The sequence below is a fragment of the Zootoca vivipara genome, chromosome 11, assembly GCF_965207765.1.
Source record: "Zootoca vivipara chromosome 11, rZooViv2.hap1.1, whole genome shotgun sequence".
NCBI classification, from domain to species: Eukaryota; Metazoa; Chordata; class Lepidosauria; order Squamata; family Lacertidae; genus Zootoca; species Zootoca vivipara.
The window spans coordinates 1,939,426-1,962,174 of NC_142594.1; the positions used below are offsets into that span (position 1 = coordinate 1,939,426).

General features: G+C 43.1%; 1 protein-coding gene across 1 annotated transcript in view; it reads right to left on the bottom strand.

The window, feature by feature from the left end:
* CNTNAP2 (contactin associated protein 2) overlaps nt 1-22,749 on the bottom strand; it is an 836,988-nt gene that overhangs the window by 368,582 nt on the left and 445,657 nt on the right. Inside the window, exon 8 of the mRNA XM_035101355.3 lies at nt 21,970-22,234. Within this exon, the coding sequence (XP_034957246.3) occupies nt 21,970-22,234 (265 nt within the window). The remainder of the gene's footprint in view (nt 1-21,969; nt 22,235-22,749) is intronic.

Here is a 22,749-nt window from a genome sequence, read left to right on the forward strand (position 1 = left end):
GATATCCCGCTCTATCACTACCTGAAGGAGTCTCAAAGTGGCTAACATTCTCCTTTCCCTTCCTCCCCCACAACAAACACTCTGTGAGGTGAGTGAGGCTGAGAGTCTTCAGAGGTGTGACTAACCCAAGGTCACCCAGCAGCTGCATGTGGAGGAGCGGAGACCCGAACCTGGTTCACCAGATTAGGAGTCTACCGCTCTTAACCACTACACCACACTGGCTGACCATCAGGTCCAGTCGCGGACGACTCTGGGGTTGCAGCGTTCATCTCGCTTTACTGGCCGAGGGAGCAGCTTCCGGGTCATGTGGCAAGCATGACAAAGCCGCTTCTGGCGAACCAGAGCAGTGCACAGAAACGCCGTTTACCTTCCCTCTGGAGTGGTACCTATTTATCTACTTGCACTGTTTGCTTTCTAACTGCTAGTTTGGCAGGAGCAGGGACCGAACAACAGGAGCTCACCCTGTTGCGGGGATTCGAACCACCCACCTTCTGATCGGCAAGCCCTAGGCTCTGTGGTTTAGACCACAGCACCACCCGTTGATTAGCTGCCTTTAAAAAAGTACAAACCCCTCCCTAGGAAAAGGCAAGTATAACTTTGTAAAATTACCAAGAGGTCCTGATGGCTTCAATTTCTTGGAAATTCATTCAGTCACGAACCACATGTCACGAACCACAAAGTCACGCAGCACATTATTATTTGTATTATTTGTATTGGAAGGGGAAATGGGCAGGATTCCTCTGTATCCAAAGTCTAAATGCATGACACAAGCGATCCCCATAGGTTTCTACTGAGATTTCTTGTGTCTTTGCCCATGCTCAGCTGGTCCTACTGTCACACTGCTAGATGCACAGTAAGGCATTCCTGAGAGCATAGGAGCCCCCATGATGTATGGATCATGCGAAGGGGAAATCAAGTGATTCCACCTGCACCAAGGAAGCCTGTGCATAAGCACCTGCCCATGCATAGGCTTCCAAACAACAGGGATTCCTGATGATGCAGGGATCCCAGCTGGGATCATCTGTATGGATGGTTATACGTCACCTGGGCTTCTTTGGTGCGGACACCATGTCCACATGCCGCTGTCACGAAGCAGAGCCGGCAGTGCATGAAGAGAGCTCATATACTATCAGAAATGGACGGATGCCTTGCACTGCACCTGGCACTGGAATCACAAAGGGACAAGGTCCTTCCAAGTTAACCATCTAGCAGTTCTCATTCCTCTCCAGCCCCTGGCGCACAGCATGAGTCTGACATGGACCAACATGGAGAAAGTATGACAAAGTGCAGGCATCCCCGAAAGGGGGCCTCCAGATGTTTTAGGACTACAACTCCCATGATCCCTAGGTAACAGGACCCGTGGTCAGGGAAGATGGGAATTGTAATCCAAAACATCTGGAGGGCCAAAGTTTGGGGATGCCTGACAAAGTGTGAGGGGGTTGAAGAAATGAAGACTTGCCTGCCTTTGTGATACCCAAAGGAACCCACCCACCTTCTCAGGCAATATGGGATTAACATACCAAACCTACAAGTGTCAGAGGCTGCTCTGATCTCTGGACAGCCGCAGCGTGTCGTGAGCCTCTAACTTGCAGGCAGCAACTTCTCAGGCTCTGAATTGACTCTGCCCACCTAGGCTGGTCTTTGGATCCTCCTGGCTTCCGGCTTGCTTCTTGACCTTGCACTTTTGTTTGTTCTTCAGCCCTGACTTAATATTTGGTCCTGACTACTGGATTCACCCCATGGTTCCTGCCTCAACTCAGACCACTGCTAATGGCCCAGCGCTCACATCAAGGGACTCGGTCCTACTGGGGAAGTACTAGGAAGATCCCTCCTCAGTTCCCACCACATTGTTAATCTCAGTCTTCTGCTGACTGGGAAATGACCCAAAGGAAGGAGGAAAATAACTCTTGAGTTCTTAAGCTCCTTGGGGGAATCAATGAGCTCCACTGTTGATTGGGAAAGAACCTTGTAAACAGATTCTGGTTGTCCAGGCAGCCATGGAATTCACTGTGGTGTATCTGAATGGAGAAAAAGTCCAGATTTCTCACATTAAAGGGAGGTATTTTTCAGACTCCTTTCTCTGTTTCTAGGGCATTGGTGAGTCCCAGCTGCTACAAGCTACTTCTGTTGCTAGCACTGTATGAAAATGGCCCTAGCCTTATCTGCACTAAATGTTAAAGGAAACTGAAATATTTGTTAATCCCTCATTATGATGTTATAGGAACTCCTAAAATACCACTGGTGTACAAGATCAGCAACCAGACCTTCCATCATGACACAAAACAGAATGGATCAGATGAGGAACAAGAATGTGATTTAGATAGTTCAGTAAGTTTTGTTTCACAAAACAAATAAATAATCTATAGCAACATCTCACTATGATGGAAACACCAGTGGAAGGACCGGTTAAAGGACCCCAAAAATAATAGCCAGGAAAATCATCAGCAGATATCACTGGGGAAGGAGCACAGCAAGAGCAAGCAAGCTGCTCATTCATATCAGGGAATCCTTTTCAAAACTAGTTTAATGCAGTAGTTGCCAACCTTTTGGGGTCTGTGAGAATGTGCTGTGGGTACTAGTCACGAAATGGCTGCCATGAGGGGATGATATTGTGTTGCCTCAGCAAAAGAAAGTTCACTTTTTAAGTCAAAATCCCTCAGAAGCTTACCTGGGAGTAAGTGACCCTGAGCATCCAGGCAAACATGGACAGAACTGAGATGTGAAATTTGAAGATGGCTGCCTGATATGACTAGCTATGCTGGCAGAAGAGGCATTTTCACTGCAACACTGTGAGATTAAACCTCCTTTTCCACAGGCTGCAATCAGCTCTTCTTCCATCATATCTGGTCACCCTATCATGGCCACACAAACTATACATTCATTGGGTTGCCAGGAAAGACTATCATGCTTGCTGTAAGATTTTAAATTGGGTCTTGCTGTTTGGGGGCATAATGAGTGCATAACCTTTTTCATTTTAATATTGAAACATTCCTCTCTATTTAACTCCCCAGTCCCCCAGGAAATAAACAATTCAGGAACACATGCTCGTTTGCAGGAAAAGAAATTATTGAGTTTGCTGCTTAAAACACAGTAGCTATTACCTTGGCTTCTGTTCTAGTACAGAATAAGCCAGCAGGATGACAGGCACAGGTGCCCCCAGCCCAGTTTTTTAAAAACAAACAGAGAAGCCCGCCCTTTCCCAGGTGCGGGCAGAATCCATGATGCAGTGAGCAGGGATGCTGGGCCAGCTCTTGCTTATTACCTGCTATAATGAGCCCCAGCTGCAGGGACCCACTCCAGGGCCGCCAGTGTTTGGCACTTTTCTCAGCAAGAGAATGAGTTGTCTTTCCTTCCTTGTTGAAAGGTCTTAACTCCTCCACTGCCAGAGTTCTGACCATGATATTTAATATCTGACCATGATATTTAATATAAAAACCACAGATAGTCATGGCAAAGTACTACACTTGGGCAAAAAAAATGAAAGGCACAAATACAGGATGGGAGACACCTGGCTTGAGAGCAGTACATGTGAAAAGGATCTAGGAGTTTTGGTTGACCACAAACTTGACATGAGTCAGCAGTGTGATGCAGCAGCTAAAAAAGCCAATGCAATTCTGGGCTGCATCAATAGGAGTATAGCATCTAGATCAAGGGAAGTAATAGTACCACTGTATTCTGCTCTGGTCAGACCTCACCTGGAGTATTGTGTCCAGTTCTGGGCACCACAGTTCAAGAAGGATACTGATAAGCTGGAACGTGTCCAGAAGAGGGCAACCAAAATGGTCAAAGGCCTGGAAACGATGCCTTATGAGGAACGGCTTAGGGAGCTGGGTATGTTTAGCCTGGAGAAGAGAAGGTTAAGGGGTGATATGATAACCATGTTCAAATATATAAAAGGATGTCATATAAAGGAGGGAGAAAGGTTGTTTTCTGCTGCTCCAGAGAAGTGGACACGGAGCAACGGATTCAAACTACAAGAAAGAAAATTCCACCTAAACATTAGGAAGAACTTCCTGACAGTAAGAGCTGTTCGGCAGTGGAATTTGCTGCCAAGGAGTGTGGTGGAGTCTCCTTCTTTGGAGGTCTTTAAGCAGAGGCTTGACAGCCATCTGTCAGGAATGCTTTGATGGTGTTTCCTGCTTGGCAGGGGGTTGGACTGGATGGCCCTTGTGGTCTCTTCCAACTCTATGATTCTATGATTCTATGAACTTACAGGTTAACAGATTTCTTTATGACACCACGATATTGTTTCTTATTCTCACTGCAACAGAACAAGAAGTTTTGATTGCTCCTTTTACAAGGAAATAAACATTCTTCCTTTTAAATTAGCCACTACGGTAGTTCACTCCTAAGACTTAGTGTTGCCACTTGTCTATTTGAATAATGGTTAGATTAAAAATACCCTGATAAACTTTCAAATTCACACATACTGCCATGGAATTCTGAGGGTCCTGCACAGTCAAAACAGCTGTAGAAAGGTCAAAGGAAGCTTTAAACACAAATGGTGCTGCCCTTTGCATTTGTGACATCACTTTTGTTTTTGTCACCTTACAGCAGAATGTTCCAAACTGTGTGTCATGACATGTTAATGTGTCAGCTGTAGTGTGTAGGTGTGTTGCACAAACACTCCCTGGGCTTCTCCTGGGGCTGGAAAGGGGTTAGTTCAACCTCCGGTTTGCTAGTAAAACTGAGTTACTGTGTCATGAAATGATGCATGTCTAAAAAATTTGTCACCAACATGAAAAGTTTGGAAAGCTCTGCCTTACAGACTGAAATGTTAAAAGCACACAAAGCTCTACCACCTGATTTGCAGAACAAGCTAAGCCAAAGCTTGGCTCCTAGAGTGTTTGCAGCTGCTTTGCTCCTTTCTGGTCCTTTTTGTTGGTGTGCTATGCCAAGAAAAGGTTCCATTGGGGGCTCCTGGTTAGGGAAAGAAAGAGCTTAACCCTGAGCCTCAGGTCTGATGACACACTCAGTGCAGTGCAGCAGCAAAACAAGACAGCAGAGGCCCAAACCTGCTGGAAGTTCCTCTCTAGTCTCGCTAAAGCAAGCTTTGGCTTAGCGTGCCATGCAAACCAAGTCCCTGGGTGAACGCCACTTCCACAAATACAACTTAAAAAAAAACAACGAACAGGGAAATTAAATATTTTAATTTGAACATTTCAGTTTGAACATAGGATAGACTAAAAAATACCCTTGTGACGTTTCATATTCACTTATACTGTAGTTCTAAGCAATCTCATATCATGACATTAATACAGAACCTCAAACAAAGATGCCACTACTTCTTAGCATACACATCACTGACATCCAGCAGAGTTGGATGCATTTACAGTATCTCTATAAATCATCAACTCAGTGCTTAAATGTGATACAGTGCCAACTCTGAACTACCCAAATCGGGGAAGGACTTCTGCTCCTGTGGCTTTCCATGTATCATCCAAAACTGCCAAATAATGGCTCCCAGATATCTGACAGGAGCCTGGTGCTCTGTTTGATCCCATCATATCAGTGCTAAAGTGTCAGTCAACTTCTGTTGAAGGCTGCTTGGTGGTAATATCCAGAGACTGAGTTTTGTCTGAATTATTAGATCCATGTATTCTACTCTTTGGCTGACCAAATTGAAGAGCACTTGCAGCATCAGGAGCCCGGCCAGGAGGATAATACTACTGGCATATGAAAAGGGTTCAGAACATGTCAATCCAGTTGACTGCAACCTTCCTTGTTTATTCATCAGCAAATCAACAGAGCTATTGACAATGACAGAAGAACATAGCAAGGCTGAACATTGTCCCATCTGATGGCTCCCTATTTTGGCAGCAGGAGAGCGAGTTGTGCTCACTTCCTTTCAGCCAACAGAATTTACCCACTTCCCCTTGGAACAGTGCCTGTGGCAAGTAGGAAGCACTGATGTGCAACCCACATTAGGGCTGGTTTGGGAAGGAAAGGAGATTGCTCTGATGCTCCTGTATTTATGTATTTTTCAAAGATAGGGGACATAAACCTGCAGAGCCTCCTGCTTTTCACCCAGACTGAGAGGGTGAGAATATCAGAGAACAAATGTGGTCTCTTCTGTTCTGTTACATTTCTCAATATATATATTGCATCAAATACACATAGATTTCTTATAACTGAGGAAAAGCAATGTGCAACATTTTAAGTCATGGAATTCTGGATATATTATCTATCTTCTTAAGAGAGATATTTGTTTTTGCTGCCCAAATTGCTTATGTGCAAGATCACTGCAGAGTGCCCTGCCTTACAGATGAATTATTATTGTACCTTGTAGACAGTGGGCATTCTGAAAATTTGAGGGCAGACATTACTGAGTCTTCTTATACAGAGAGAGTTTGTTTTAGAATGATATCTTTCAAAATTGTGGTTTTTTCTCATTTTTTAGAAATCTTTTGGAAACCATAATCCTCAGGGTTAGTCATAGTCCAGGGGCCATAATGAGACATTCAGAAAAAAACATTATTTGTGATTCAGAACACACCATAAAAGCATTAAAGGTAAAGGTAAAGGGACCCCTGACCATTAGGTCCAGTCGTGACCGACTCTGGGGTTGCGCGCTCATCTCGCATTATTGGCCAAGGGAGCCAACGTATAGCTTCCAGGTCATGTGGCCAGCATGACAAAGCCACTTCTGGCAAACCAGAGTGGCACACAGAAGCACCATTTACCTTCCCACTGTAGCAGTTCCTATTTATCTACTTGCATTTTGACATGCTTTCGAACTGCTAGGTTGGCAGGAGCTGGGACCGAGCAATGGGAGCTCACCCCATCACAGGTATTTGAACCGCTGACCTTCTGATCAGCAAGCCCTAGGCTCAGTGGTTTAACCCACAGCGCCACCTGCGTCCCCAACATTATGGGAGCATTATGGAAGAAATATTTCAGATGGGAGAGTTTCCTCTCCTCCTACCAAACACCAAGTTCCATGAATTTGCTTTTGTGTCACTTGAAGACCTCATGGCTATGGTATCAGCCATGAAGGGAAAAAACTTGCTCTCCTTTTCCTTCAGATTCATCTCACTATACTAAATGCCTGCTTAGGCTATAAGAGTTGTCCTCCTCAGTTGTCTTTCCCCTCTGTTCTCACAACTTAATACAGTTTCCTTCTTCCCTGGTCTTTCACTCCAACCTTTTTACAGTGCTAGTAGCACCACACCAGCAAGGCACATCCAGAGTTGTGTGGGTGAATCTTCCAATAATGCTCAGAATGCTCAGCCTTAAAAATAGATGGATGGTGATGAGAAAAAGTCCCTGCAATTGTGTCATCTCCCTCTATACGTATACACAGATGCTACATTACTGAAGGGCTTGTCTTAAGTAAGAGACAATGGCTGTGTTTGGACATCACAGTAAACCAAGCTTCATTATGATGAGAACCACCATAGCAAGCCTAAGGCTTCCCGTTCCCTCTCCTTGCTGAGCACCTCCTTGCAGACTTTGGAAACTTTCATGTCCATTTTTTATTAACTGCAGCTCATTGTGTCATCCCAACCTGACATCTGTGGTTAATCTTAACTATGGCTCATTTGAAATAAGTCAACCTGCATCAACAAATTATAGTTAAGATAAACTATAGTTTGGGATCTGGATATAATACTAAACTGATGTTACTAAAAAAAAGAAAAAGAAATGAAAGCTCGTGAGCCCCTCCTCCGAGCTCTGCCAGGAGAAGAGAGGAAGAGCACGCATGCCCAGGGCTTGCTGTAGCTCATTTCCAGAATGATAAGCTGTGGCTTTTCATTACATCATAATCATCTTCCCTGTTGTTGTTATGCTTGTTATTTTGATTTCTTACCTGCCCTTCACTATATGGTCTCAGTTACAGCAATTCAAAAATACATTAACAACAGTTTAAAACAGATTTCAGTCTCAAGAATAGGATAAGTCCTAAAACTGTCTGTCTCAGGTATGAAAGGTTAGGGTAAAAAGGCACATCTTCAGCATATGACAGAAACTAAGGAAGGTGCCAGACACACTTCTGTGGGAAAGGAATTCCCGCTACCCCTCAAAGGGATGACAGCCCCACTCCCCCTCTAATCATAGTAAAAGAATGCAGGGGTGGGGCTCTTGTGCAACCCAAAAGGGACCATTCCTCTTGTAGTTGGACCACTGCTTGACAACAACACAGGCTTATCTCGCTTCCAGGAACCAGGTGTTCCAAGTTCGTGTCTGGTGCTGCTTCTGACCTGTGGACCAGAATTTGTTACAGATGGAAGATCAATTTCTCAGCCAGTGGGGGCTGCCAATGAAAATCCCCCTACTTCTTTCTCAGTCACCGGCTGAGAGCAACCTGATCGATCAGTGTTTCTCCTCTGAACACTGTCAGATCTTATTCTTGAAATTGATCTCACTGTATTCAGTGGAAGTTAATCCACAAAGCAAGCATGCATGTGACTTGAAGGTCCAGCGTGTTTGTCACAGTGTACTAACGGCATAAAACTGAATAAGACACGGAAATCTAGGGAATCACCAAGATGTTGGCAAATATTGGGACACTGATCCCAGAGCTTTCTCAGTCCACTTTGTGTAGGTTTGACTTGATATCTCCTTGGTGTGAGTAGCTGTCGACAGTGTTTTCTCCACTCCTTTTCTTGCCTGCATCTCTAGAAATCCTGAGAGCTCTTTCAGCTTCACTCAACATTTCCATAGCTGTTTTGTCCAAATATGGATCTCAGACTTTAGATGAAATTTAGTGGGAATTGTGATTTGTTGCTTAATAAGCCATAATATTAAAATCACACAAACAGTAATAGGCAAATGGCATTTGATTGTTTTAATCAAAACTGAGGAAATGAATCTTAAGGGCAAAATCCTGCCATTAATTATGAGCAGGGCTGTTTTGGGATAATATTATCCAGATGTTCCTTTTCTTCTTGTTGTTTATACTTCTTCTTGTTTTCTGAAAATCATTAAATATATTGCATTTAAAAATTATGAACAGGGACATCCCATTATGAAAAGGGTCCCATTTATTTCAAATGCAAGAGTTACTAAAGGCTGGAATGCAACCTAAATGGTTTGATCTTTCTGACTAAATGGGGACAACAGGTTTATGTGTGATATATATATTTAAAATAAGGAAAGAAACTCATTTAAGATGTGCTACACAAAACAAACAAGTTAACTGATCTCCCTGGGAAACAAACTCCTCATTGGCAGTCAAAACCTCATCTCAGGCAAACTAGTACCAGGTTTGTTTGTTTTTTAAAAAATAGAAACAATTTGAAAGTCTCTTTTGTGAATGCTTTTAAATGAGAGCTGAACTGTAGGAGGCCAAACATAAATTGTGCTATGTGCAATATAATGCAATTCCATGGCTGCATTGATAAAACAAAAAGGAAGACAACAACTGTTTTTAACATTATCTTGCTAGGCATTCAGACAAAAACCCTAACGAACAGCAACTCCTGTATTTCTCAAGTGAATGCTATGGCTCTTGAAAGACACACCACCTGCCATGTGACAGAGAAGAATTCATCTATCTAGCTGACATTCATGCTAAGGGAACCCAACATCAAAATGTTAAGGGAATCCAAAGAGAGAGCTGTGAAACAGCTGTGCTCCCCCCGTTCCCAGCAGGGGAACACATACATGCAGTCACACTGAGCAGGATTGAACCCTTTGCTCCTCAACACCAATCCTGCTGGCTGCAGAGATCTGTTTCACCAGCGTGTTACCTGCAGGAAACAGGAGGCAGGAGCAGACCCCAGCAGTCCTGCAAAGGGATAGCCAAGAATGCAGATGCCCCAAGAGGCGGAGACCTAACCCTAAGACTGGAGGGTGGTGAGGAGAGAAGAAAAGGCTGCGGCCCCCATGTTTAGCCAGCATTGGGAGTTGGTCAGTCTCTCACCATTGGCTATGGCTCCCATGGTGATGGTGACAGCAGATACAGGAGTCAGTTTATGGTGGTAATGGGAGAGTGAGTGAAGCAAGTCTGGTGGAGGTAGTTGGCTTCCATTTTGCTACAGTGGTGGCTGGAGTGGAAACAGGTAGCATGGAGGCAGGGGCCACTGTGGCCTGAACTGCACCGAACTGGGACAAGTTGGGGCAACGACATGGCGGCTTATGGGAAGGAGGGGGTAAGCAGCCTGGCTTGACTGCTGTGCCCATGCAACACAGGACAGATCCTGGCCACCAAGGGTGCCATCTGCTGAGATCTGCTTTGCCACTGGGCTTATGCATAAGCACACCTTGGCAAAGCAGCACCCAGAGGGAGCCAACCTTCCTGCAGGCAACAGTGTGGTCGGGACGGAGTAAGGGATGCAGCAATTGCTTCCCCTGCCCCTCTACCAACTGTATGAGGTTTTAGAACCCCAAATTATGCACAAGCCCCACCCCCTGACTTGATCCTGGTTGGGTGTCCCCTGGGAGACTTGTGCAGAGCTCTGCATTATCAATTTAGAAATCTTAGTATTTTATTTTTTTAAAGTTTCTAAGGTGCTTTCATATAGTCTTTGGAAAGATGTTTGTTTGCGATGCATTTGGACACCTCTTAAGATATCATAACCAGATTTTCCATGATGGTTCCTGAGACCAAAGAGGTCATTTATGCTTGGATACAACTGGACACCATTCTGCATCAGCACAGTGGGCTGAACCTTTGAAAAACTGCACTGATTTTAACCACTGATTCCCAAACTACAGTGATATTTTGATTTCTTAGAATTCCTGAGCAACGCTGGGTACATGCCCAGTGGACAGTGTTCCAGACTCACTAACAATAATGTACAGTTTTCTAGAGATAAAAGCAACTATTGCTGTGGTACTCTGGCAAATCCCATTTCCCTGGATGTATAGAAGATAAGGCATTTACTGATAGGGCACAGAGAATTTGAACAATTAGGTTTGATCCACATGGGCGGGATATAAATATTATTTATTACTACTACTACTACTACTACTACTACAGTAAACTAACCTACATTAAGATGTCAACAAATGGGCAAAAATTGCCTATGAAGTTATGAATAAGAGTCCTGAATAAAGCTACAAGTTTTCATAGAATTAATGCATATCCTTGAAAGAATGGGTAGGGACGTGGGTGGCGCTGTGGGTTAAACCACAGAGCCTAGTGCTTGCCAATCAGAAGGTCAGTGGTTCAAATCCCCACGACGTGGTGAGCTCCCATTGCTCAGTCCCTGCTCCTGCCAACCTAGCAGTTCGAAAGAACGTCAAAGTGAAGTAGATAAATAGGTACCACTCCGGCGGGAAGGTAAAACGGCATTTCTGTGTGCTGCTCTGGTTCGCCAGAAGCGGCTTAGTCATGCTGGCCACATGACCCGGAAGCTGTACGCCGGCTCCCTCAGCCAATAAAGTGATATGAGCGCCACAACCCTAGAGTCGTCCGCAACTGGACCTAACGGTCAGGGGTCCCTATACCTTTACCTTTGAAATAATAATAATAATAATAATAATAATAATAATAATAATTTATTATTTATACCCCACCCATCTGGCCGGGTTCCCCCAGCCACTCTGGGCGGCTTCCAACAAAATATTAAAATACAGAAATCAATCAAACATTAAAAGCTTCCCTAAACAGGGCTGCCTTAAGATGCCTTCTAAAGGTCTGGTAATTGTTATTCTCTTTGACCTCTGGTGGGAGGGCATTCCACAGGGTGGGCACCACTACCGAGAAGGCCCTCTGCCTGGTTCCCTGTAACTTGGCTTCTCATAGTGAGGGAACCGCCAGAAGGCCCTTGGCGCTGGATCTCAGTGTCCGGGCAGAACGATGGGGGAGGAGACGCTCCTTCAGGTATACAGGACCGAGGCCGTTTAGGGCTTTAAAGGTCAGCACCAACACTTTGAATTGTGCTCGGAAACGTACTGGGAGCCAATGTAGGTCTTTCAGAAAGAATGGGGAATGTTGGTGACATGGTGCAGAATTAAGCTACCTGAATAGAACAGCAAAATAAATGGAACAAAAATAGTAGAAAGCACTTTGATGTGCAATAAGGACAAGTATGTGGGAAGCAATTAGATGGAGAACAATGATAAGCACTAGGAATTTAGATGAGAATAACTGTGAGTGACGGCAAGACAGGCAGCACTTTCCATAGAGAAACAGGCTCACATGCGAGGGGGGTCCACAAACAGCCTCTTCAGTCAAAGAATCTAACTCCATGAACATTGCATACCTACTTTTGTAGCTAAATGTCAGGTTTCTTCAAGTCGAACAAAATCATAGAAATAATAGGAAATATTTCACACATTCCTAATCTACACAACAGAAATGTTTAAACTTCTTTCTCAGTTACGTTGATAAGAATAAGAATAATTTATTTATACTCCGCCCATCTGGTTGGGAAATCCACTATGTGTAAAACTCTCTAACAATAAAAGCAGACAGATGTTGTGGAAGCTGCCGGGTTTATCTTGCATTCTGTGCAGATGGTTAGAAACAAGGAGAGATGGAGGAGGAGAGGCTGACACTCAAGATCCAAGCAGAAACTGCCACAGATACATTTTCCAAGTGCTGGACCAGAACGTTAAAGGAGCCTCGGAGGTCCAGGGCTATCAATGCCCAACTTCTCCATTCCTCTTCCTTTATGCTCAGCACAAGCCACTCTTGCCAGAGTAACCAAGGGCAAGATGACTGTGGTTACAGGCCATATATTTACAAAAGTGAGTTAAAACAGACAGTTCAGGCTTCTGGTTATAGAAACTATATGAACTAGTTTAGTGTCACACAGAGTGAGGAATGATTTTTTTTTAAAAAAAAAAACTCAAGGAAGTTGCACCCCAAAGAGCAAAAGTCAGGAAAGTAAGTGATTCTGTGCAAACAGCCAGAGGTTATGGGAATTCATTTTGCCCCATTGTGAGTTTTTACAAGTCAGATTTCTCTGGTGAGCAGGTGGAAATTTAAGATAATCTTCTGTCAGTGGATGGTAAATAGCAATATGGCCACCTGCTTCCCTTTAGGGTGAATGAGTCCGTGCTGGGTATCAAGGAAATAAATTGATGCAGGGAGATGAGCAGATAATTATACTGCAAGATAGTAAAAGATGGGCTCATTTACTGGAAAAAAATGTGCAGAATATGTCTACAGCAAACCACCTCTCAATGCTTATAAATTTTTACCATTTCTAGAAGTTTGGGGGACTTTCAGAACTTAATCTGAGGTAGTATTAGGTTGCCAAATTTCCTGCTTCCTGGGTGGCAGCTTTGAATTTCAAATTTAATGGTACAACTTGAAATAAGTCAGACTGAGTGGAGTTCCTTTGCTTAGGTTGAACAAAACATTTACTGGCTCCTAGGCAAAGACTTTCCCTGCCAGGTTTTAACCTGGAGGGGATTGCTACTGCCAACTTATTAGTTTCTAAAGCTCAGCATTCATAATGGAATGCTGACATTCTTAACTTTCCTGGCACTGAAAAAAATCTAGGATAAAGTGGCAGTAAGAACGCTCACTAATTTAACGATGGCACGGGGATTTCCCCCCAACATGAGGCTCATTGAGAGACTGGCATGTTGACTTCTTTGCTTACTGGTGATATACAGCAGAAGCCAACTGCGCACATTTCAGCAAATGCTGACGAGTCAGCTTAGTGTGCACTCAGAGGCAAAACACAAAAAAGAACCCACACCAAACCTGTGCACCAACAAAATGGCTTCACAGATGCACAGAGCCCCCAGTCATTGTTCCCTTTTAGACTTGTCATTATCATTTCGTGGCTACAATCCTTTTCTGTCTAAAGATAAAAGAACCTGCCTTATACCACTGGTCTACCGTGACCAGCATTGTCTACTGCAGCTTTCCAGGGTCTTCCCCATCTACGACCTATTTCTGACCTGTGAGCCGTAAACAGCTGCTGCAAATGTTTCAAACACACATTTAAGACATTTTCATAAGCCACATAATCAAAAATAAAAATCTAAGCAGTATATTCAACACAGTAAATATTTGTCCATAATGCACAGAAAAAATCATCAGGATTTTAAACCAAGTATGTATAAATGAATTGTGTGCTCACAATCAGGGTTTCTTCTTCTTCTTTTGATATGCTACTTTTCTGCAGTTGCACAAGGTACATCATGACATACAATTGAAGGTACCTGATCAATAGGCAGGGAGTTCCAGTGTTGATATGCTGAAAAATCAACTCCTCCCAGATGTGCACTGAGCATTACGTGGCACTTGCAGAACTGTAACTTCCACAGGCCAAAGCTGTTCACTGGCAAATTTTATGTAAGCCAAGGTGAAACTGGCCTTGATCTGGATTGTTGTTTTATGATGGTCCCTGGTTTTATGGTTTCATTAATTGTATTGTATTTTAATGAAAGAATAAGAATCACTGATAGTATGTATACAAAGCCTAAGTGCTGGTGCCTCACAAGCACAACTGATGGTGAATGTGCAATAAAAACGACATCCGCTTGTCCCCCTGGGAAAACCCAAGGCTTAGCACTGAATTGGAACAAATGGCAACCGGGTTTTCCACTACAGTGGTACCTCGGGTTACGAACGCGATCCGTTCCGGATCACAGTTCGTAACCCGAATAGTTCGTAACCTGAAAACGCCATTTTGCGCATGCGCAAAGCGCTATTTTCGCTATTTTCACGCTTTGCGCATGCACAAAAATACCCGAGGTGTTCGCAACTCGAGGTACGACTGTATTGCCATTGGTTCCAATTTATCACTAAAGATCAGGTTTTCCAGGGGGGGGACTCCTTGGTCCCTTTCTTTCAGGGCATGGGACAAGCACCTGAGGATGCGGATGAGACCACAGTCTTTGGCTTTATTGGAGTATCTCAGATAAGTGGCCAAGGAAAACTGATGTTAAATGCTGGGTTTATTTAGAATAAACATGAGAGGATTTGGACCAACATGCAAGGCTTTCATGGTCACAAAATGCAGTCATGGTCCCTACTTTGAAAAATATATATATAAAATACTTGGCTATTAGCTAGGAGAACTAAATGGAATTTCCAAGTTGAGAAGCAAACTGCTACTGATTATTTCTTATTGTGTGTAATATTATTTGATTTAAAATATCTGTACACTGTCTTTTGGCCTAGACCCCAGAAGGCAGCTACCGAGATCAACATTAAAAGCAATATATAAAATGGATGCAACATTTAATAAAGAAAATAGAAGCAATCCAGGGGGGGGGGGAAATCAGCAAAAAGCCCACAAGTGAACAGCAGGTTGCTTCCACAAAGTAGCTCTGTGATGCTCAGCAGAATAGTCTGTCCACTGCTCAGACTCGGAGAGTGAAGACCAGATGGTAGGGACAAACCACAGGGCAGGTCACCTCCATCACTTTTGCTTGTGAGCTCCCGAGGGGCTGCCTGGCTGGACCTTCTGGTCTGATCCACCAGGATTTGTTTTTCATACCAAAACAAATTGGCCATCCCTTTTTTTCCCCGTGTGAAAGAAAGTGGGTAAGGAGCAAAGCTAGGCAGGTGTTTCAGAGAGAGAGAGAGAGAGAGAGAGAGAGAGAGAGAGAGAGAGAGAGAGAGAGAGAGAGAGAATATTTCTAACTGGGCACTGAGTCAGAAAGAATAAAAACCAATATCTAGGCAAGATATAAATATATATTCTATGGCCAACCAACCACAGAGCCCAGGAAATACACAATATATGACAGGAGATCAATGGCTGCTCATATTTCAGGAGACTACTAACTGCATCAGGTCGAGCTGATAACAAAATGAATATAAGGTTTGGAATATCTGGCCCAAAAGATAGCCAGCCCAGCCTGGCACCACTCAATGCTAGTAAAAATGTGTGTGATAAATTCACACACATTCACACTGCTGTATTGCTTGTAGATCTGGCAGCAGCTTCATCATGGGGAAAGAGGTTTATATAATAAAACCTGAACTCTCTTTTACCACTACTCTACTAGGCACATATGAATAAAGGGCCCAGACTTGGAGCTGAAATTAAGTATCCAATACAAGGAAACAATCCATGAATAGGGATGGAAGGATTTCTCAGTTTTGGTTCTCTCAGTGTTTTGTTTTTCCAGTCTTAAAGTCAGTTGTCTACATTTTTTCAGCAATTTGCTATATATAGAGGAGAGAGAGAGAGAGAGAGAGAGAGAGAGAGAGAGAGAGAGAGAGAGAGAGAGAGAGAGAGAGAGAGAGAGAAACCCTCCCCCTAAATCCAGTCTACAACTCTAGCACTCTCTTCCCCAGTCTGTGGTTGTACCCCAATTCTCACCGGACCAAGCCATCATGGACGATCGTCAGAGATGATGAGAGTCATAGTCCAACAAGAAGTGGAGGGCACCATACTGGGGAGCCCTGCCCTAGAGTGCTGCTGTTGCCAGTCAGGGAAGACAGTACTCAAGGAGATGAGCCAGTGGTCTGAATTGCTACAAGATAACTTCCCTTGTTCTTCTTTTTGTTTGTTTGTTTTTTTTGGGGGGGGGAGCTCACTTCTGCAGCTATGGAAACCACTGTGGCAGAAACAGTAAGAAGAGATCTGGTGGATTTTCCAGCACTTTCCTTTTTGTGTATCCTTACCTTTGCTTGAATTTTGGCTAGAATAAATATATTTTATACTCAAGTATTTTTCTACTTCTAAAGGGAAAACAGAAGAATTGGTAGAATAGAGTGGGTCAGAGTGTCATCAATAACTATGTAAGTAGGAAAGCTTCTCCACCCCTTGGGTATCAGGACAATATTGACCTATTTTAGGGTGAAGATCACCATAGTGTCTCTGTGTTGTAGAAGTGGCTTAAACATGTCACTTTGACCCCAAAACAAATGCACACATGCCAGAAGCAGTTCCGACATGCTTTATGATAGGTAGGTTTGTCTTCACCTTTACAGAGCAGTTGTAAAGGTTACTAACATCAAATAAAGTATTTGAAAGAACAAACAATGCTAAAAAAAACCTTTAATAATAAAATCAAGAGAGGCTTGCCTGAATCTACTTTGATTTTTACTAGTTCCCTGAGATCCTTGTGAAATTTGTTCTGTAGAGGGTCACCAATGTTTTTTGAATTTGTAAGCACATTTGGAAACTGAAGAAACTGTTCTGGCATACACGCACTGCAATCTAACACACCCCACAGCCTATTCTACTGTCTACAACAGAATACTCCTTCCTCTGATCTTTTTTCCTTTCGACAGCCTAATTTAGAAGGGAAAGCCCTTTTATTCACCCAGAGATCTACCAGCAGATCCTGACCTTCTGTCCACCTGAAATAAAATCTTCCAGCATTTGCCCTTTAATTGCATTTAGGAAGCAAGCTTGACAGCAAGGTGGGATATTTGCAGAGGTGACATGAAATCACAAATATAGCTACATTTGAAAACAGGCAGTAAAGATAAAATAAAATAATGTCATTATATTACACCAGTTTCTGATACTGATTTTGCAAGTGCTCATCTTATAGCAAATGAATGATTACTCCCCTTCCCCCCAAAAAGCAGATTAATTTTAATAAGTAACAATCCTGCATAACAAGGCTTGGAATTAAAATAACTGCATGGAAAACAGCACTTTACACAGCAACACAAACAAAATGCTATTTGCTGCTGCTCATACAAAGTATGGCACACAGCTATAGCTAACTAAAGGGTGATTAACATAAAAAGCAACATTACCACTGAACTTCACTAAATGCAGTTCTGTTTATCATTTAAAACAGATTTCCAAAACTATTAAAGAGCCTTTCAAGCTTGTTGGAATCTTCTTCCAGTAAAAGTTGATGTGCTTATTGAATGTTTCCATGCAGCTGTTTTTAAAAAGGTCTGTAAAATCGGGATTTAGCATTCAAAAACCACAAACAGAAGTGGGTGATTACATTTTAAAAACCATTAGCTTAATTTGAACGAGGGCAGGCATGCTTGAGAAAATTCCCATAATCCTGAGATGCTTACATAGAAACTGCTGGGCTTGGGCCAGGTGGTCTGCATACTGCCATTTACCACAAGTACAGAGTATTTTGGGTGGTGCCATATTTAGCATCCTGAGAATCCCTGCCTTCATTTTTTAAAAAAGTTGGGGGTATGGGTGAAATGCAGGTTTCTAGCATGTATACTTGAATGAATTATTAGCTGGTGAGATCTTTGAAGCAAGAGAGGATGTTCTGGGGGATTCCACACCCTTAGGATCACGGGACCATCATGTCTAGGTGGTGCAGTGGAAACAAGAAGAACGAGGATACAGCTGTAACACTGGAATTTGGACAAAGGCTGCAAACTTGGCAGTGCAACTTTTGTTAAGGAAAGAGCTCTTGATAGCTAGATCTTTTCAAAGTCTCCTGAAGCAGGGTCAGAAGCAGACCTTTCCCTTCAACTTCAGAGTTAGCCAAGCCTGCCACATGGCCAATATTTGACTGGCTAGACTGGCTTTTAAATTCTTTCTAAAGCAGGGAAGGAGGGAGAGAAAGAAAGAAAGAGCGAGCACCCCAGGACAACTGGAGCCACAGGCCTCAGCTTCTTCCTTCTTCAGAGCCTAGCTTCTTCAGGAAGCTTCCTTTGATAACACAAATGACAGAAGAAGCTCACTGACTGACTTGGAATCAAATATGGGAAACTGTCAGAGAAGTTATTGTTTGGACACTCTGCTGTAAATACCATTCGGTTGCAAATGCAATGGATTTGGAAGAAAATAATGCCCATAGCATGATGAATTCCAGCATTCAAGAAAATGAATGTGGGAAAATCAGAGCAAAGGGTTTGTCCTTGGCTTCTCTCTCTCTTAGAGCCTAAATAACTGGCTTTTGTGAAGAGGAGCTGTGGCAAAGAATTGGGGTGGTGGCGGCGGCATAACAGCCTATATAATTTCAGGCAGCAGGTGGCGACACCATTTGTGGATGTCCATGGTGGGGGGGCACCTCCCTTCAATCATGTAACTATGGTATAATCTCAGGAGAAATGTTTCTAGCCTAGCCTACTAGGCTTATTTTCTACTTACAGAGTTTTCATCATAGGGAAATATTCTGAAATTCAAGCCATCATCTGTATTCTCTAATCTACCTTATATCATTTCAGAAATCCTCTCCCACTTCTTTGCCACTTTGCTCTTAGGGCTTATAGTTGGCTGGAACCAGCTTTGAAGCTTCTTTCCCCAAAGCATCTCTTCTTGCCATTCAAAAACACCTTTATATATTCATACACTGACAGGCTCTGTGTCCATTTATGCTGGCACAGTAAAATTCAGGACTAACCTCATAATGAGGTGATCCTCCATCTAGCTTGCATATACTATTTAAATTAGAAAAGGAAAGTTAACAGAAATTTCCTTTTATGGAGCAAAGTGTACAAATTCTGTGCATTTAAGGGGGCCATGGATTGGCTCTTGATGTAGAACAGATTAAAGGCTTAAACTGGAAGTCTGTTTTAATGCATAGGTTGATTACATTATGGGCAGCAAATCAGAGGTTAAGGTAGTATTAAGAGGTTAATGTAAAAAAACAAGCTTGGAGCTGTTGTAAGTCATACCACATCACAGTAAGAATTTGATGAGCATTTTCAGTATTCTGAGCGGAAGGCAGGGCACACCTTCTGCAACATTTAAAAGAATGGGAAGTTGCACATCTGCAGAAGTTGCACATCTAAAACCAGCACAGAAGCTTTGGCTGGCTTTCTTTTGTCTTGGGCAAGTCAATCTTCTCACTGCAGAATATGCCAGATCCACACCTACTGCAGTTCTTGTTTGTCCACACTTTTCTGATATTAAAAGAAAGTGCATTTTTATAGAGGCCGTTTCCAGAGTGAGGCAATTTAGCAGCTTACCAAATCATAGAGTTAATGAGCAAACTTCCTCAAGACACAATCAATTGTGCAGATCTGCTTTGGAAACCCAGTGAAAGCTCCGGCTCTCTGTTTCACCTCAGTGAATCTACCGGTATGCTGTTTTGGCAGCATCTCGAAATGAAATGGTGAGATGTGCAAGGAGGTCTGGAAGAAGGAGAAAGAATCTCTATCGTTTTTGAAGACCAACATAACAGGCTAGAGTCTTTGTTTTCTCTGCAGGTCTATTTTGGCTCCTCGTTCTGTGAACTGCACAGAAAGCAAACACAATGCAGCAGAAAGGTGATGCTCTTTCAAGGAGGAATCAGGATAAAAGTTTACTTTTAACTCTATTAATGTCATTCGAAAATGCCAAGCTGCCAAAGGCCACACTGTAATTCTGAGTAGCTACACAGAGTGACAGGAGGGGGGGGGGAAATAGCCATGCCCAAATTGTTCCACCTGCACAACAGCTGCATTGCATTCATACAGCAATGGATTCTATTTTCAGCCCACCAACTCCAAATGGTTCACTAGGGGGTAACTAACCATGGGCTGCTTCAGATGCTCCCCCAAAGATGACCAGTGCTTCCTTTCTACACACTTCCTAGGATTGCTAGAGGGGGGTACAGGGAGATGAGGCAGGATGAGACCCAGAAGGATGGGGAGAGGAAGCTCATGTGGCTTTCTGTGGCAGTGCTTGTAAAGTTGGAGTAGGCAAAACGAGAGTCATATATCAAATATATGACAATTGTCTTCTATAGTAGGGGCACGAAAGCATAGGGAAGAACCACAGCTTAATGGCAAAGAACATTGTGTGCATGCAAAAGGTCCCTGCTTAAATCCTCAACGTCTCCAGTTTTCAAAATAGGATCTGGCAACAGAGATCTGTGCCTAAGATTCTGGAGAGCTACAGCAACCCTGGGCTAGATGAACAAATAGCCTGATCTGGAGAAGCCATGTTTTTATGCACACCATTTCACACCAAACATGAACAAGTTGTGATCCCCAGGTTGAACGCAGACCACCAGTGTGGAGAAGACAGAGAAGTGCTATTGGGTGACAGGGAGAAAGTAGAACTGCTCAACACCTACTTTGCCTCTGTCTTCACCCCAAAGCGATGCCCAGCCTGGTGATAAGAGAATAAATGTTGTAAGGAGGGAGCTGCCGCCCAAGATAGGAAATTAGGTGGTAAGGGAACACCTAGCTACTTTAAATGAAAGGGCCAGATGAACTGCATCCAAAGGGTACTAAAGGAACTTGAGGATGTAATCTCAGAGCCTCTGTCTATAATCTTTGTGAATTCGAGGGCTGGGTTTGCCTATGCCTGGTATAAAGCATATCAAAAGATCTGATGCTCTGCCTGCCCATCATCAAACTTAAACTGATCTTGCACTGATCTACAGGTGAAACTGCTATCCCATTCTGCTGAACTAACAGAGGAAAGGGATGCTATGTTTTCTTTTTAAGCAGTTTCATAGTCCTTGGGGCACTGGTGAGCGATCTCTACTCTTCCTCTGCTCCATTATATTGTTGCTTATTGTATTTAGAAAATGTTAAATAAAATGTCTCCTGTCCTTCCTTCTCTCACACTGTAGTCTTCCCCAATGTCAAAATTTACAATGTAAGCTCCGTGGAGCAGCTGTCTGCTTAGCATTTGGTTCTGTTAAGGCACTATGTACATCAATACTGCATTATAAATACATTAAAAATGGCAACAATTGCTGTTGCCCTGAAGCTTCTCACTTCAGACTAACATATAAAGCACACAAACTCACACACCCCTCTAGGGGCATGGAGGAATCAATTTCTAGCTCTCCTCTTTTGTGCTGCACTGCAGTGTTTCTGATACAGGGTACTAAATTCAGGTAACATATCAATTCCAATATTAGTAAATAATAGCATCCACTTCAGAATTCTCCTGGCAGTTTCCTTCCAACTGTGGTAGCACTGAGGCCTTTGGGACCAGCTACTGTATTTTTCCATGTATAGGATGAGGTTTTTTTTCCTTTAAAAAAAGTCAAAAATTAGGGGCCCTCTCCCCCCATTTCCTTAAATCTGTCCCCCAAAATAGGGGGTGTCTTATACCTGGGGGCGTCTTATAGACGAAAAAAATAAGGTGCTTCAAATGCAAGATTTCAGTTTGTCCACCACGACCAAAGCGGTATCTCCTTACAGCACAAATCTACAGCTCCAAATTGCCAAAGCACAATGACTGAACTTTAAGAAAACCAGAATCTTGAGTTTATGGTGCTCACCTGAAGATATGTCTACTTGACTTTTCTTCACTCCAGTGACATTGATATGGACACTGACTTTGCCTTCTATCAGGTCAATCTCTATGGCGCCCAGTCCTTCAGCAAAATTGCTGAACAGCAGAAGTCCATTGGGATTCCAAGTCCGAAATTGAAAGCTGACTGAAAACATATCCTGATTTGGACGGCCAGGCACTTCCAGGAAACTGGTAGCATTGAAAAAGACGGGCACTGTATGGGGCTCCACACAGGAGAAGCTTAAATTCCCCTATTAAAAACAAAAGCAAAAACAGTAACACACACAAACACACAAATGAGAAAATTGACATATTTCTTAAAAAAACCCCAGTTATTAGAGACCTTAAAGTTTCCTCCTGAATCCTGTAAAACAATGTTCAAAAGAGAGCATGTTGATCTACTGAGGGATGTATGAAAGTTACTGAACATCCTTGAGAAATGTACAACTCTGCTCACTTCCCACAGGATTCCTTGTGCACTTTCACTTGAGAAATCTAAATTTGCTCCTCATTTCAAAATTTAGTAATAACCTTGGAATGCAAAGTAAAATAACATATACTGCATGTATGTGTGTGTGCTTGGCAATTTCAAGGGTTCAGAGGACACATGCAGTATCTAGTTGCAATCTTTGCAACAGCCCTGTACGTAAGGATGGGGAACTTCTGACCTGTGGCTAATTTGGCCCACAAGGACATTCTCCCCAAACCACACCCACTGGCCCAATCCCTGATGCCATATGTGATGTCAGGTGTGGAACAAGTAGCG